This window comes from Scyliorhinus torazame, chromosome 24 (assembly GCF_047496885.1).
Source record: "Scyliorhinus torazame isolate Kashiwa2021f chromosome 24, sScyTor2.1, whole genome shotgun sequence".
Classification (NCBI taxonomy): domain Eukaryota; kingdom Metazoa; phylum Chordata; class Chondrichthyes; order Carcharhiniformes; family Scyliorhinidae; genus Scyliorhinus; species Scyliorhinus torazame.
Genome location: NC_092730.1, coordinates 46,308,426 through 46,325,235, shown reverse-complemented (window position 1 = coordinate 46,325,235; position 16,810 = coordinate 46,308,426). Strand labels below are relative to the sequence as shown.

Genomic DNA, 16,810 nt, shown 5'->3' with positions numbered 1-16,810 from the left:
TTCCAGAGCTCCGCCGTCATGGCCCTGCAGGAGGCCAGCGAGGCTTACCTGGTGGGGCTCTTTGAGGACACCAACCTGTGCGCCATCCACGCCAAGCGAGTCACCATCATGCCCAAAGACATCCAGCTGGCCCGCCGCATCCGCGGGGAACGCGCCTAAAGCCCGGATTCAGCACCAACAGCAACAAAGGCTCTTTTAAGAGCCACCAAGTATGTCAGGAAGGGAGCTTCACCACCCAATTCCCCCAGTTGAGATGCGGTGATTTAGAATATGATCATTGGCAGTATCTCTGCATTCGGAAGCTTTAGTGACAGAACAGGGCAGAATCTGAGTGACACAAAATAATTCGCTCTTTTTCCGATAAAGTGAGTGGCTCTGAAAAGAGCCTTTGTGTTATTAGATTAAAGAATGGTCGCTTCACTTCTTGCCGGCGGCAGCGCTGCTTTTCTTGGGCAGCAGCACGGCCTGGATATTAGGCAGCACCCCCACATTCACTTCGCTTCAGGAGGAGTGGCGGTGCACACATTGCTGATTGGTTATCTGAACAACATTGTGGAGCCTGGCACAAACTGACCAATCAGGAGACTCCACGGTGCTGAGGGCGGAAAGTTTGGGCGCCAAATGTTCAGATTCCAACCGAATATTTATTTCAAAGCTTAAAAGAGCGCCAAAAGATAAAAGAGAGAAAATTGAACAGGGACCGTAAACACGTGACTAAATCACTGAGTATAAAATTATTGGATTCTCTCTCCGTAATCTACAGTTTCCCTTTATCTGTCAGTTTTTGATTTCGGGTTTTCTCTCTAACAGAACAAACCCAAAATGAATTAAAGCAAAATAATGTGGATGCTGCAAATGTGAATTGAAGAGAAATGCTGGATAAACTCAGCATGTCTGGGAGAATCTTTGGAAATGTTTCGGATTTATAAAAGGGGCATTTAATCCGAAACTGTCTCCACAGATTTTTACAATCTGGAGTCCAATCGAGTTTAATCTGGCTGCTGTTTAAAACGCTCTCAGCCGCAGACAGAATGTCTAATTTACAGCCAACTACAAACCTTATTAAAAATATTCCATATTGTAGACTACTTCAGTGTTAAAAGTGGAGTGAGCAATTTGGAGCTCGTGTCAGTATTGAAATGGAGTTTTCCCACAACACTGGTGTGCTCTCAATAAACTGATCGATTATTGAGGAAGCCTGAAAGAGAAAGGGAGGTTTTTGGAAACCTGAACACAAATTGAAAGGGAGGTTTTGGAGTTCTATTGTCTCTCCAAATCTAACGACAGGGACCGAATATGACCAAGTCAGAAACCAAAGACACACAGGGACACCGAGCAGTCACTAAATGATGAGACTTATTTTCAAGGCACGAAGATCGACCGGGCGATAACTGGACATCACCCAGGATGTTATGTTCAAGTGAAACCCTATTTGAACCGATTTGGCTATTCATAGTCTAATAATAATTTAAAAACGATGGTTTGGCTGCTTTCCAGAAATTGTGGGTGGCTCTTAAAAGAGCCGTTGGGTTTTGATGAGTTTGAGAACAGTTTTACTTGGAGCTGGTGTACTTGGTCACCGCCTTTGTCCCTTCCGACACGGCGTGCTTGGCCAGTTCCCCGGGCAGCAGCAGGCGCACGGCGGTCTGGATCTCCCGGGAGCTGATGGTGCTGCGCTTGTTGTAATGGGCCAGGCGGGAAGCCTCACCCGCAATGCGCTCGAAAATATTGTTGACGAAGGAGTTCATGATGCTCATGGCCTTAGAGGAGATGCCAGTGTCGGGGTGAACCTGCTTCATCACTTTGTAGATGGAGTAACTCTCCTTCCTGGCTCGTCTCCTCTTCTTCTTGCCCTTCACTGGTACCTTCTTCTGGGTTTTCTTAGCGCCCTTCTTGGGAGCTGGAGCTTTCTTGTCCTCAGCCATGGTCAGAGCAAACTGCAGACACACAATAACTGAGAACTGCCACACACCTGCTCTTTTCCAGAATAACCCGCATTAGCTATGAGGAGCGGTTGAGTAAACTCGGTTTGTTCTCACTGGAACGACAGAGGTTGGGGGCGACCTGAGAGGTCTACAAAATTATGAGGGGCATGGACAGAATGGATACTCAGAGGCTTTTCCCCAGGGTAGAGGGGACAATTACGAGGGGGCATAGGTTTAAGGTGCGAGGGGCAAGGTTTAGAGGAGGTGTACGAGGCAAGTTTTTTTACACAGAGGGTAGTGGGTGCCTGGAACGCGCTACAGGAGGAGGTGGTGGAAGTAGGGACGATAATGACATTTAAGAGGCATATGGACAAATACATGAATAGGAAGGGAATAGAGGGATACGGACCCAGAAAGTGTAGATTTTAGATTAGACGGGCAGCATGGTCGGCACGGGCTTGGAGGGCCGAAGGGCCTGTTCCTGTGCTGTGCCTTTCTTTGTTTGTAACTCACTTACCGATGTTAATGAATGATGGGAGAGAGACCAAGTCACCATTGGGGAATTTATGTGACGTTTATTTGCATCTGTTTTGTTGGTTCAGGTACCCAATTGCAGCATCTGCCCCCCCCGCCCCATCCACAAACTCTGGCCAGTGAGATTCCCCCTAATTGACACATTGCTCTGACTCTGGGCCTCCCTCTGCCGGCCGCAGCACATTCTCTCTGCTGGTAATAACACGTCACTCTCCAGGGACTGTCGCGGCTGCCGGCTATACCGCGCATGCGTGCCCACTCAGCCCGATCAGGAGGTGCGCAGGCGCGGTACACAGCGGGCCGGACCGCCTCCTCCTGACGTCACCGGGCTGTCCAAGGGCAGCTTCTTTGAAGCAACAGCAGGTTGAAGCGGCGCCAGAGAGCAGATCCTCCATTTTGTAGCTGGCAGCTGTGAAGAATTGAAAATGGACGGTTTTGTAATAAGGAAGAGAGGGTCAGAGACACAAACAGGCCCGGATCACACATCTAAATCTGTGGGAGAGAGTCGCTGAGGAGAGTCCACAGCAACACAAAGCAGAGCTGGGGTGAGCTCCACGGCCTCTGCTCAACAACCCATTAAGAAGAAGCTGGAGACAGGAACACAGCAGAATAAAGGTGATATTTGAAGGTATGTCTTTATAAATTGTGCCAATGCAAATCAGGATCTCCTCTGGCTGATTTGTTTGCTGATGAAACGTGGAAGCTCTCTATGTGTTGCCTTCCAGACATCTTTTCAATTCTAAACACACTGAACCGCAAATTGTCAGGGAAGGAGGATGATTGCTTTTGGCGCTGTGAAGAATTTGATGTTTTCCAAAAGTAATTGAACGTTAGGAAACTGCGCGTAGAAAGCCAAACCTACTACATGTTCCCCACACTGCAATGACATCTCGAAGAAAACGGTTAGGAAGGGAACTGTCGATAGACTGGCTGCGCTGAACAACAGTTTTTATCACTATTTTCCAGAGGAGAAGTTTCAGATTTTGAGAGAGAATTAGTTGGTGAAAACTCCCTTTGAGTTTGAGACCCCAGACTCAATTTACTGATTTATAGCTGACTCCAAATGTACAAACTGAGCTTCTCTTACCTGTGACTGCACATTAATAATACAGCACAACTCCCATGAGGTTTTCAGAGTTCCAGCGTAGCGTCTCCGAGAAGTACCCAGTACGGAGTAAAACAAGCATTCTTTTGCTATTACACATCACAAGGATCTACATGTTCAAGGTTGGATTTTTCATCCTCAAAAGGATGAAGACAGCACAAAGGAACCAGCTGAACTCTGCACCTGATACACGCACTGCCCTCTCCTCTAAACCTGATTGGAGTGAGATCATAAGGACCAAGCAAGCTCACCTGCTGCATTAAAGGCAAGAGAACATAGTGGGTCGTGGAGGTCAGCTGGTGTGGGTCCCAAAGGCTGGCCAGCATGGGTCCCAAAGGGTGGCCGGTTGGTTAAAATGGGTCGCAGGTAAAAACAGTTTAAAAGAACTGCTCTGTAAAATACTGCTGATTCAGTTCATCCATTTTCCCTTCATTTACCAGGACTAACTGATGTTTATTAATCCCGCCCTTCATCCGGAAGTAGAATCCAGAATTATTGATTTACAACTGGGGCTCATTTGAACATTGCTGCGAATGTTTTTGGATAAAATGTTAGAAGAGCAGTGACAACAACATTGTGAAAAACCTGACTGAAATAAAACCCTGCTGTGGGTTTACGGGCCACCTGTCGGTTTCCAATCCATATGTACGGACTCATCTGTAATAAACATTTTTTGTTTATTACACTATTCCATAATGCTCAGATTCTGGCAGAGAATGATTTATTTTAACTCCAGCATTTTGCCCGTGTATTCTGCGTGGCTTTAAAATGAATATGATAGTTGTACACATCTGGCAGCTCCTAATCGATGTGTGTAAGTTTACTCTGAAAACTTCTTGGAATACATGGACTGGAGACACAGATATTAAAGATATTCTCAATTTTTTTTTCAATTATACAAAAAATGTCAGCAAAATCCAGCTCCATCACTGTGCCATAGACAGTATCGGTGCTTGATGAAGTTCATACTAATGTCATTGATGTAGTACATATGTTACAGATAAGAACATTCATAACTTAAGCAGAATGGAAAAGGCAGTTTCAGACATCAGGACGAGACCAGGTCTCATGCTACAAGAGCCCTGAGCAATGACATATTATAAGAATTATTATTGGTAAACATGCAGTAACGGAAGAAGAAACTGAAGAAGAATTTTAAAATCCAGGTTTGGCAGTATGTCATGGTGCACCTGACAGAGAAAGTGCTGCAAGCTGCTCAGAACTGGATGTCAACTATTCAAGTGGAGACTGGAGAAGCTTTCCACTGGAGCAGAGTTCATAGATTTCATAGCATTTACAGAGCAGAAGGTGGCCATTCGGCCCATCGAGTCTGCAATGGCCCTTGGAAAGAGCAAACTAATAATAATAATAATTGCTTATTGTCACAAGTCGGCTTTAATTAAGTTACTGAAAAATGCCTCAACGCCACATTTCGGCGCCTGTTCGGGGAGGCCGGTACGGGAATTGAACCCACGCTGCTGGACTTGTTCTGCATTACAAGCCAGCTGTTTAGCTCACTGTGCTAAACCAGCCCCACAACTACCTAAACTCACACCTCAACCCTCTCCCCGGAAACCTTCCCTAACCTTTTTTGGACACGAAGGACAATTTAGCATAGCCAATCCACATAACTTGCGCATCTTTGGACTGGGAGGAAACCGGAGCACCCAAAGGAAACATGGGGAGAACGTGTGACTCAGTTGACGGTGTAAACCAGGGGAGTGTTCAAATCATATTCAATTACAAATTGGAAACCAGGGGAGTGACTACATCAGTGGTGTGGGTAAACCAGGGAGTGTGGAAATCAGGGGAGTGTTTAAAACCAGGGGACTGTCCAAGACCAGACAATTGTCCAAAGCCACTGAAATGTATCAGCCAGCGGACTGTGTGAGCCAGGATAGTGTATAAACCAAATTCAATTTCAAATTGGAAAGGGGTGAAAATGAAGTCAATCAATGAAATGTTTTGCTGCTGGAGGAGAGAGTGGGGCCACCTGGGGCCGGTTGCTGCCCCCTCCCGGGGTGAAGACCCTGCCTCCAACCTTTTGTCTTTTCACCGCCGTGCCTGAAGTGGGAGTGGGTCCACCTGGGGACGGTTGCTGTGCCCCCTCCCTGGGTGAAGGCCCTGACCTCTGTCCTCCCACCCCTCTGCCTGAGGTAGGACCACCTGGGGCCTGGTGCTGTTCCCCCTCCCGGGGTGAAGACCCTGCCTTTGGTCCTCCCGCCCCTCTGCCTGAGGTGGGAGTGGGACCGCCTGGGGCTGCTGTGAAGACAAAGGACTTTGTCTTGGGCCCCCACAGGGCTGAAGAGCGCCGTCCGCCCACTTCTTTCACCCCCTGTGGCGGGTGTGTGGCAGTTGCCACTTTGCTTTAGGCCCCTCCGGGTCTGAAGAACGCTGCCCGTTTACAGTGACTATCTGCTGTTGCCCTGCAGCATCTTCCCCTGTGGCACCTGCTGTTGTTGTGCCACGTCCTTCCCCCAGGACTCTGATTTCAGTTACATGGCTGTGCCGTACCAAGTGTGGGCATGGTCAGTACCCCAGGGGCATCCTCCACTCTGCTGGGGGCAGGGCGGCCAAGAACCTATGCGGGGGCAACAGCCACTCGACCCTCGGCGGCCCCCTCGCCCTTCCGCCTACTAACGCGGCAACTTGGGGTCAAATGTTATGCCCACCCCACCATGGCCATCGAGGCGTGCACTCGTGCGATGGCCGAGGTCATCGGCCTCTTGGCCATCGTAGCCGCCTCTAGGATGTACGGCAAAGCCGTGTTTTTCCTGCGGGCCGAGCAGGCGGTCCACCGTGTCCTGGAAAGGGGGTCACAGTGGGTGGGACACACATGGCCGTGGACCCGCTGGAGGCCATCGCCGAACGTGTCTCCTCCTCCCCCATCTCAACCTCCTGGGGGAGGTCAGGTCCGGGGTGGCGCCGCTGACACTCGGCCTCGGGACCCTTCCCTCCGTCATGTATACTCGGGGCGTCAGGCTTTTGCCCGCCTGACCCGGGAGGAGGTCACGCTGGGAGGTTTTGTGGTTCCCCACCAAGGGAAGGATCATAAAGTGATCTGGTCTGCGGTGCCATGCCTGAAGAGGGCTGGGGCATATTCGCCGGAACTGCCCCACCCTAACGGCCGCTGCCAACACCATCTCCAGGTCGGCCGTGGCTGGCACTGCCCCCCTCTCCTCTACCACCTCTTTGTCTGCCCAGCAGCCGGCCCCTGACAACACCGCGGCTGCTGGCGGGGGGAGAGGGAGACTCCACTAGACCAGACGCAGCCTAAAAAGGCCAAACGGAAGGCGGCGTGACGGTCAGACCGAATCCATCCACACCTTGGCCCCATCACGAGTACTGACCCCGTGCCCATCCAGGGGCCTGCGGCAGTCACCAGAGCCCCTATATCTTCGGGTCGTGGGCGGGCGACGGTGAGGAAGGCTCCCCGCTCACAAGGCCCAAGCAGACGATGCCAAGGAGCCCAGGATCCATCCCGGAGCTGTTCCCGGGGGTCTTTCCGAGTCTCTCCGAGGGGCCGGCTACGACAGTGGAGGCGGGGTTGCCACGGACTCTGAATCGAGGGGGAAGCCTGCGAGGAACCCGCCTGAGGGTGATCCTGGGGGTGGGATCGACTCAGACCAGGGGGAGCAGCGACAGGCTGTTCTGTTCCTCGGGGGGGCTCCTGAGGGAGTGGAGGGGGCAACAACCCTCTACTCCCTCTGAGCAGTTATGGGTGATTCGTGAAGGACACACGCTACAACTGACTTGGAGGTAACCATAGCCAGACTCAACATCCACAGCAGCAGGGACGCGCATCACCGTTTCCAGTGCTTCTCTGTCCTCCGGGACGCAAAGTATGGGGTGTGCTTCCTGCAAGAAACCCACGCCATTCCAGGGGACAAAGCTAAGTGGACCCTGGAGTGGCAAGGGGAAGTCTTTATGAGTCACTTCGCCCCACGTTCGGGCGGGGTGGCTATCTTGCTGGCTCCACATTTTCAGCCAGAGATCTTGAGGGTCAAGGAGCCAGTGCCAGGCCGTCTGTTGCATTTCACGGTCCTCGACGGGGACATGGTGCGTCACTTTGTGAATGTATAGGCTCCCTGGCCGGGCCGCAGCAAACGACTTTCTTTGACAAAGTGTCCACTCTTCTTGGCACCATTCCTGTGGGCGAGTGCATCATCCTTGGAGGGGAATTCAATTGCACCCTCCAGGACAAGGACCGTGGTAGAGTCCAGTGCAGCACGCAGGTGGTGGTGAAGTAAAGGGACCTGGTCAGGTCCTTCGACTTGGTGGGCGCCTAGAGAACTCTCCATCCTGAATCGCAGGTGGACACATTTGTGGGCCCTCTGTTGGGAGCGTCCAGAATCGACCGTCTTTACAATTCTAGGACGTACTTGCCCAGCGTTCCGACGGCCTCTGTGGAGCAGGTGCCGTGCTCGGATGACCACCTGGTGTGGGCGTGGCTCGGCCAGCTCCGCGCTCAGGCACGGTCCGCGTACTGGCACTTTAACAACCTGCTGCTGGAGGACAAGCGGTTCCTGGACTGGATTCGCCTTTTCTGGGCCGGCTGGAGAAAGAAGCGGGGTGGCTTCCCCTCCTTGAGGCTATGGTGGGACTTGGGCAAGACTCATGTCCGCGCCTTCTGTCAGAGGTACACAAAGCGGTCGATGGCGGGGCGGAAATCCACGATCGCCAAGTTGGCTGAAGAGGACTTCGATCTGGAGTCACGTCTCGCTCAGCCTGATGAGGACCCATCCTGGGGCTGCTGTACAGGGAGAAGACGGGCGTGCTGCGGGACCTGCAACTTGTCGGGTCCCACGGCGCGTACGTGAGGTCGCGGATCAGTTTCCTGACAGACATGGACCGTGGCTCCCCCTTCTACTCGCTGGAAAGAGGATGCAGAGCCAGTCAGCCTACCACGGTCCCTCGTCTCGGATCCGGAGGGGGTCAGGACCCTAAATCAGGGACTTTTATTCTGACCTCTTTACTGCAGATCCGTGCAGCGAGGACGCTTGCAGAGTTCTGTGGGAGGACCTGCCGCAGGTCGGCCCGGAGGTAGTCGGGAGGCTCGACCAAACCGTCAATCATCAAGACCGGCACCCTCGACAGCAAGACCCCAGGGCTGGACGGAATGACCGTGGAGTTCTTCAGTGCGTGCTGGGGAGCGACTACGCGGGGGTCCTGGGGAATGTATCGTGACCGGTGAGATGCCCCTTTCGTGGTCCCACACCGTCCCGGATCGCACCATTTACCATGATCCACCCGGACAGTCCCACACCGTCCCGTACCGCACCATTTACCATGATCCACCCTGACAGTCCCACACCGTCCCGGACCGCACCATTTACCATGATCCACCCTGACAGTCCCACACCATCCCGGACCGCACCATTTACCATGATCCACCCTGACAGTCCCACACCGTCCCGGACCGCACCATTTACCATGATCCACCCTGACAGTCCCACACCGTCCCGGACCGCACCATTTACCATAATATCCATCTGGTCCGGGACATCCATCATTCCCAGACGACTGGGATGTTGAGCGCCTACCTGTCTCTTGACCAGGAGAGGGCGTTCGACAGGGTGGGGCACGAGTATTTGCTCGGGCCTCTGCGAGCCTTCTGGTTCAGATGCACTTTGTCGCCCGGATCCGATTACTGTACGCTGCCTCGGAGTGTCTGATTAATGTTAACCTGTCCCTGACGGCGCCCCTTCGCTTTGGGAGAGGAGTGCGTCAGGGCTGCCCAACTTTATTCTCTCTGCGTGGAGCCTTTCCTGCACCTCCTGCGGAGGAGGTTGTCGGGGCTGGTTCTGTGCGAGCCGGGCATGGCGGTTGTAGCCATCTGGGATGGCCACTTCCAGAATACAAAATGGACGCTCGCAAAGAATATAGGGAACTGTGGACAATGCTAGAAAACAAGCAGGCACAGAGCCTGAATGGATATTTGGGAAACAGCTCCCAGACGGAATTGAAACTCTGGGTCGATTAGCATATTGATGGCCCATCTCCGGGAAACAAAGGAATGACACTCAGGTCACCGATACTATTGCAGACATCCCGGCGCCAGTTCCCCAACCGAAAAGCACAAACAAAGCAAGGCCAACGGCCACCTGAGACACGCCCAGCCATCAGGGCACCCACCCCTTTATTGGTCAAGATCGATAACAGTGATCGAGAAGCGGCCCAATTAATTGGGACCAAGTTTAAGGCCCACCTAAAAGCGCGCAAAGCCCCTCCAAGGATAAGAAGGAACCCCCAGGAGAGATTCACTCTCTTGGACTTGGCTCTCAAAGCACAGAGACCCATCCACCAGCATCACCAGAAGCAAGTAAGTTAAAGGTCAACGATCGCTACCAGACAGACGACCTTCGCTGTTCTCCTGTGTATCTTCAAACCCAACAGCCTCAGATCCAAACAACGGCCATTGTTCCTCTGACAAAGTGGGCACCCGAAGTTAAGTACAGGCATTAGCGGTAGGGATAGTTTAGTTTGTAGTACTGTTGTGCATGAGGAGATCTTACTGTGTGTGTAAATATATAGTATTGATTTTGAACTAACTAACTGGTGTACTGGCTCTTTGATCAGTATTCGGGATTGAACCTTGTGGCGGTATCGAGAGACACCTGGCGACTCTAAAGTAAACATAATTAGGATTAAGGAAGGCGACCATATTGACCGGCATATTTATAACCAGATAAACAGAGCAACACGGTGGTCCTTTCGGCTTACACTGATGATGTGCTGCTCATGTTCATTGACCCCGGTGACCTGCGGAGGATGCAAGAGTGCCAGGCTGTGTACTCCGCCGCATCTTCTGCTGGGATCAACCGGGCTAAATGTTCCAGACTCCTGGTCGGTCCGTGGCAGATGGACCCCCTCCCAGAGGAGCTCAGGCCCTTCAGCTGAAGCCGGACCAAGATCCTCTACTTGGACCAACATCCTCGACTTGGGAGTCTATCTTTGCCCAGCAAAGGAAGGCTGGCCGGCGAACTGGCAGGAGTTGGCGACCAAGGTCACCGCTCGCCTGGGACGCTGGACAGGACTGCTCCGAGTGATGTCCTACAGGGGTCGAGTTCTCATCATAAACCAGCTGATAGCCTCCATCTTGTGGTACCGGCTGGTCACTTTGACCCCTCTCCCTGTCTTTGTGACAGGCATCCAGAGAACTCTGATTCGGTTCTTCTGGGACAATGGATTGCACTGGGTCGCTGAGGAGGTCTTGAGTCTCCCGCTTGCGGAGGGCGGTCAGGCGCTGGTGTGCCTTCGCATCCAGATCACGACTTTACGCCTTCAGACTCTGCAGCGATACCTGGACGTTGAGCCTCCTCCACGATGGTGTGCCCGGGCGAAGTATTTCTTCCCCCAGGTGCACGGCCTGAACTACGATGTGCAGCTCCTGTTCGGTGACCATCAAGGTCTTCAGAATTCTTTGTTGACGCTGCCAATCTTGTACCAGGACCATCTCAAAGTCAGGAACAGGGTCCCCACGTGCCACAGCTCTCCGCTGTCAGGAGCAGTGGCTCTCGTAAGGGAGCCGCTGCTCAGGAATCCGCACCTCCGCCAATATCCATTCCGGTGGCTGGCGGAGCGGAGGGCTGTGGATGGCGGGGTGACCAGGATCGGGGACATGCAGGGTGGCAGAGGAGTGGACTGGATGACGCCCTACGAGCTCTCCGAGCGCGGTGCTGTGTCCATCCAGCACGCGGCCAAGCCCATCCGAGGCCTCAAAACCGTCGTGCTTGGCCCCTTGGACTCGAGACGGCGCAGTTGTGTGGTGGCATCCCGTCTGAGCGGACCCCTGCTGTGACGGAATTCCATGTTGGTCTCAGGCCCTGGAACCTCCTCCGGCCGCCGGTACCCCACAACCCCAGCCGCCACACGGAAACACCCCCCGTGCCTTTTCATACCGCGCAGCTGGGTTTCCTGTACGGCCTGCTCCCAACTGGGACAACGTAAAATTCATGAAAAAGACCATGGCAGAAATATCCTACATAGCGACGCACCGACTGATCATGGTGAGGGGTGGGGGGACGTTAACTGTGTCCAGGACCCAAGGACAGACAGGTCAAACCCCAGAGCAGGGAATACCTTGAACATGGAGAAGGAACCCGGTCGCTTCATGGGGCAGAAGAGGGTGGTGGACACATGGAGGATCACCCACCCAGGGGAGAAGGAGTTCTCCTTCTTCTCCTCAGTCCACAACGTATACTCGATGATTGACTTCTTTGTGGTTGGAAAATCGGTGCTCCAAGGGCTGGTCAAGGCAGAGTACTCCGCAATCGTAATCTCCGATCACGCTCCACATTATATGGAAGTGAGGTTGGGGACGGGCTCTACCCAATGCCCCACAAGGAGGTTGGACACTGCCCTTTTGGCAGAGAAGCACTTCAGTGAGAGGTTATCACAGGCCATAGCGGAGTATACGACAAACAAGATTGGGAGAGGTCTCATCCTCCACGTTCTGGGAGACGCTGAAGGCTGTGATTAGAGTGGAAATTGGGCAGAACGGTGGCGCAGTGGGTTAGCACTGCGGCCTCACTGCGCCGAGGTCCCAGGTTTGATCTCGGCTCTCGGTCACTGTGTGTGGAGTTTGCACATTCTACCCGTGTTTGTGTGGGCTTCGCCCCCACAACCCAAAGATGTGCAAGTTAGGTGGATTGGCCACACTAAATTGCCCCTTAATTGGAAAAAAAAGTAAAAAATGAATTGGGTACTCTAAGTTTAAAAACAAAATTGGGGAAATTATTGCCTTTAAAGTGCAAAGGGAGAGAGAGGAGAGAGCGGCTAGGCCTCAACAGCAGAGCTCTTGGCGGAAAGGAAAAAGCTACAAATGGACTTTGACCTGCTCTCCACGAGGAAAGCAGTGCACCAACTCTGCCAGGCACGGGGACCGCTATAAAAAAAACAGGGACAAAGCCAGCCACCTGTTGGCACACCAGCTGAGAAAGCAGGCAGCCACCAGAGTGATCGTGCAAATTAGGGACAACAGAGGCACACTAGAAACAGACCCAAACAAGGTTAACAAGACCTTCGAGGACTTTGACTGGCGACTGTACACCTCAGAGCCCCCAACAGGGGGCTCAGGGATGAAACAGTTCCTTGATAGACTAGACATGCCAGTCGTGGGGGAGGACAGAAAATGGGGCCTGGGAGCACCGCTAGAACTGGGAGAGATCATGGAGAGTATAAGCTACATGCAGGCAGGTTACGGGCGGACTTCTACGAAACATTTGTGACAGCACTGGCGCCACACCTGAGGAAGATGTTCACAGACTCGCTGGCAAGGGGCAGACTGCCACCTATACTAGCACAAGCCTCAATCTCGCTAATACCTAAGAAAGACCCGACTGAATACGTTTCATACAGACCCATTTTGCTACGAAAAGTAGACACCAAAATATTGGCCAAGATCCTCGCCAAAAGACTGGAAGACTGCGTACCAGAGGTGGTCGCAGAGGATCAAACGGGCTTTGTCAGAGGTAGACAGCTAACATCGAACATCAGGCACCTGCTGAACGTGATCATGATCCCATCTGGGGTCAGAGCACCCGAGGTGATCGTTTCCCTGGATGCAGAAAAGGCCTTCGACAGAGTCGAGTGGAAGTACCTTATAGAGGTGCTGGAGCAGTTCGGGCTCGGATCAGGGTTCACCTCCTGGGTGGAGCTCCTGTACAACGCTCCAATGGCGAGCGTATGGCGAAGCAACACCAGCTCCCAGTACTTCCAGCTCCACAAGGGCACCAGGCAGGGATGCCCGCTGTTACAGCTGCTGTTCGTTCCAGCGATTGAATAATTAGCGATCGCTCACAGAACAGCAAAGAACTGGAGAGGGATCCAAAGAGGAGGCAGAAAGCATCGAGTCTCACTCTTTGCAGATGGCCTGCTCCTCTACATCTCGGTCCCACAAAGCAGCATGAAAGGAATCATTGCGCTCCTGAAAGAGATTGGTGCCGTCTCGGCCGATTAAACACAATATGAGCAAAAGTGAGATTTTCCCGGTGAACCCGCAAGGGGGAGGGGCAGCACTGGTGGGACTGCCGTTTAAACAATCCCAACACAAATTCCACTACCTGGGGATCCTAATCGCTCATCACTGGATGGGGATCCACAAATGGAACCTGACCAGTCTGGCAGAGGAAGTCAAAAAGGACCTGCAGAGATGGAACACACTCCCACTCTCCCTGTTGGGGAGAATACAGACAATCAAAATGAACGTTCTGCCCAGATACCTCTTCCTATTCAGATTGATCCCAATCTATATCCCCAAGGCCTTTTTTAACTCACTGGACAAGTTAATCATGGCGTTTGTATAGGGGGAAAAGAATGCTAGGATCACAAAGAAGGTCCTACAGAAACCAAAATCGAGGGGAGTGCTAGCCCTCCCAAACCTTCAATTCTAACACTGGGCAGCGAAAGCGGCATCTTTTACCAAGATGGCGCCGTAGCGAGGCAACTCTCAGCGAGCTCTCCCAAACAGATCCACTTTTTACTTAACTTATACTCGTTCTAATCTTTTAAAAATTAATTCTAAAACTAACATTATTACTAACCTCTCTCTTTTATCTTCTCTTGCAGGCTTGAACATCCTCCGAAGCCCTTGGAGACCTTTTGACCCGACCCGACCTGACCTCCGCGACCTGGGAGAAGATCGGGCCCAAACCGGAAGTGAAGCCCCGACCTCGATTTGGAGCCGAACCGGACCTCGGAGCTCCAAACCCGGCCAAACTACTGACGCCAGCCCCCTGATCGCCTTGCCCAGTCCCCGGAGCTCCCGACCCGACCCCCGACGGCAAGACCCGGCCCAACGCGACCCCCAGAGACCCGCCCAGCGACCCGGCCCTGAGAGGCCCGCCCAACAACCCGACCTACCTGGTGATGGAAGAAAGAAAAATCCACGTGGAGGCCCGAACGGGCCCACTTCAAGATCCTACCATAGCAGCACCCAGGGAGGGAACAGACCACGGGACCCAGCCCAACCTGCCTCAGGAAGCCCCTGCCCACGACCCAGGACTCCCGAAATGGCGGAGGCCCCGTGCGAGGACCCAAAAGCGCTGCAAGGTATTCCCGTGCCCGCAGAAGGCCGGGACCCACCCGGATCGCAAACGTGCCCCCTTGCAACCCCTCTACCTCAACCAGTGCCCGGGACCCTGCCAGACGCGACCCCAGTTACGTAAACAGCGCCCTTGTCCCCGCCAGCACCCTGGTCCCCTCCAGCGCCCTGGACCCCGCCAGACACGACCACCTACCTTCCACAAGAACTGACATCTGCCATCGGATCCGAGGATCATCCAGCAGCAGCCGCCGACCGAGGAAGCGAGGGAAACGCGGCGGTCTGTAGGTTAGACTGAAGCAACGCGGTTTCAAGACCCCGCTCCCCAGCATACTCGTGGCAAACGTCCAAGCGATCGAAAACAAGCTGGATGAACTTAACGCCAGACTTACCTCTCAGAGGGAAGTAAGAGACTGCTGTGTGCTCTGTTTCACAGAGACATGGCTCACCCCTGCCTCACCGGACTGTGCCATACAACCTGAAGGCTTCTCAATTCACCTGGTGGACCGCACTGCATCATCAGGCAAAGCGAAGGGTGGAGGGGTTTGCCTCCTCATCAATTCCTCCTGGTGCTTGGATGTGACGACTCTGGCGACCCACTGCTCCCAGACCTGGAATACCTGACCGTGAAGTGTCGCCCATATTATCTTCCACGGGAGTTCACTTCAGCCATTATCACAGCGGTCTACATCCCACCCCAGGCAGTATTGAGGAAGGCGCTGGACGAACTATACACAGTAATAAACAACTACGAAACAGAACACCCGGAGGCCTTGTTCATCGTGGCCGGAGACTTCAACAAGGCCAACCTCAAGAGTGTACTGCCAAAATTTTACCAGCACATCTCCTGTCCCACCAGGGGCGACAACACTCTTGACCACTGCTACTCAAAAATCAAGGGCGCCTACCGTTCCATCCCCCGACCGCACTTTGGGAAATCAGACCACAAGACGGTGCTCCTTCTCCCGGCATACAAGCAGAAACTCAAGCGGGAGAATCCAGCTAAGAAGGTTGTGCAGTGCTGGTCCGAGGAGACAGAAGAGCTCTTAGAGACAGTGGACTGGTCCATATTTAAGAACTCAGCGCCCAACTTAAATGAGTATGCCACCACCGTCACAGACTTCGTCAGCAAATGTGTGGACGACTGCGTGCCAAAGAAAGCAGTACGTGCGTTCCCCAACCGGAAACCATGGCTCAATCGCGAGACTGACTCCCTACTGAAGGACAGATCTGAGGCGTTCAAGGTAGACGACCCTGACCTATACAAGAAATCCAGGTACGACCTCCGCAAAGCCATCCGGAATGCCAAGAGAGAAGGTCAAACCAAGCTAGAGTCAGACAGACTCTCGGCGGCTGTGGCAAGGACTAAACAATATAACGGGCTACAAAGCGAAGCCGAACAGTATCTCTGGCAGCAGCGCAACCGATGAACTTAATGCATTCTATGCTCGGTTCGAGCAGGTAACCAACAATCCGCTGGCGAGTGCCCCAGCAGCCCATAATTCACCCATACCCACCATCACAGCTTCCGAAGTCAGATTGGCCTTCCTGAAAGTGAACCCTCGGAAGGCGACGGGCCCAGATGGGATCCCTGGTCGTGCACTCAGAGCCTGCGCGGAGCAGCTGGCAGAGGTATTCACGGACATCTTTAACCTGTCCCTACTCCACTCCGAGGTCCCCACCTGCTTCAAGAAGACCACCATCATACCGGTACCAAAGAAGAACCAGGCAACGTGCCTCAATGACTACCGACCAGTGGCCCTGACTTCAGTCGTAATGAAGTGCTTCAAGAGGTTGATCATGAAGCGCATCACCTCCAGACTCCCAGAACGCCTTGATCCACTGCAATTCGCATACCGCTGCAACCGGTCCACATCAGACACCATTTCCCTGGCCCTACACTCATCCCTAGAGCATCTCAAAAACGAGGACTCCTACATTAGACTCCTATTTATTGACTACAGCTCCGCCTTCAACACCATAATCCCAGCCAAGCTCATATCAAAGCTCCAAAACCTAGGACTTGGCTCCCCACTCTGCAACTGGATCCTCGATTTTCTTACAAACAGACCACAATCAGTAAGAATGAACAACAACACCTCCTCCACAATAGTCCTCAACACCGGCACCCCACAAGGCTGCGTACTTGGCACCCTACTCTACTCCCTGTACACACACGACTGCGTGGTAAAACTTGGTTCC

General features: G+C 53.1%; 2 protein-coding genes across 2 annotated transcripts in view; both read right to left on the bottom strand.

The window, feature by feature from the left end:
- LOC140400041 (histone H2B-like) overlaps nt 1-16,810 on the bottom strand; it is a 156,771-nt gene that overhangs the window by 106,604 nt on the left and 33,357 nt on the right. The gene's annotated exons all lie outside the window — the stretch shown is intronic.
- LOC140400138 (histone H2B 7-like) lies at nt 1,487-2,366 on the bottom strand. Its single transcript, XM_072489612.1, has one exon. It carries the CDS (start codon nt 1,923-1,925, stop codon nt 1,554-1,556), a length of 372 nt encoding a protein of 123 aa, XP_072345713.1. The 5' UTR covers nt 1,926-2,366; the 3' UTR covers nt 1,487-1,553.

Excerpts from the sequence above, each read along its gene's own strand:
- LOC140400138 (XM_072489612.1), bottom strand. The coding sequence starts at position 1,925 with ATGGCTGAGGACAAGAAAGCTCCAGCTCCCAAGAAGGGCGCTAAGAAA.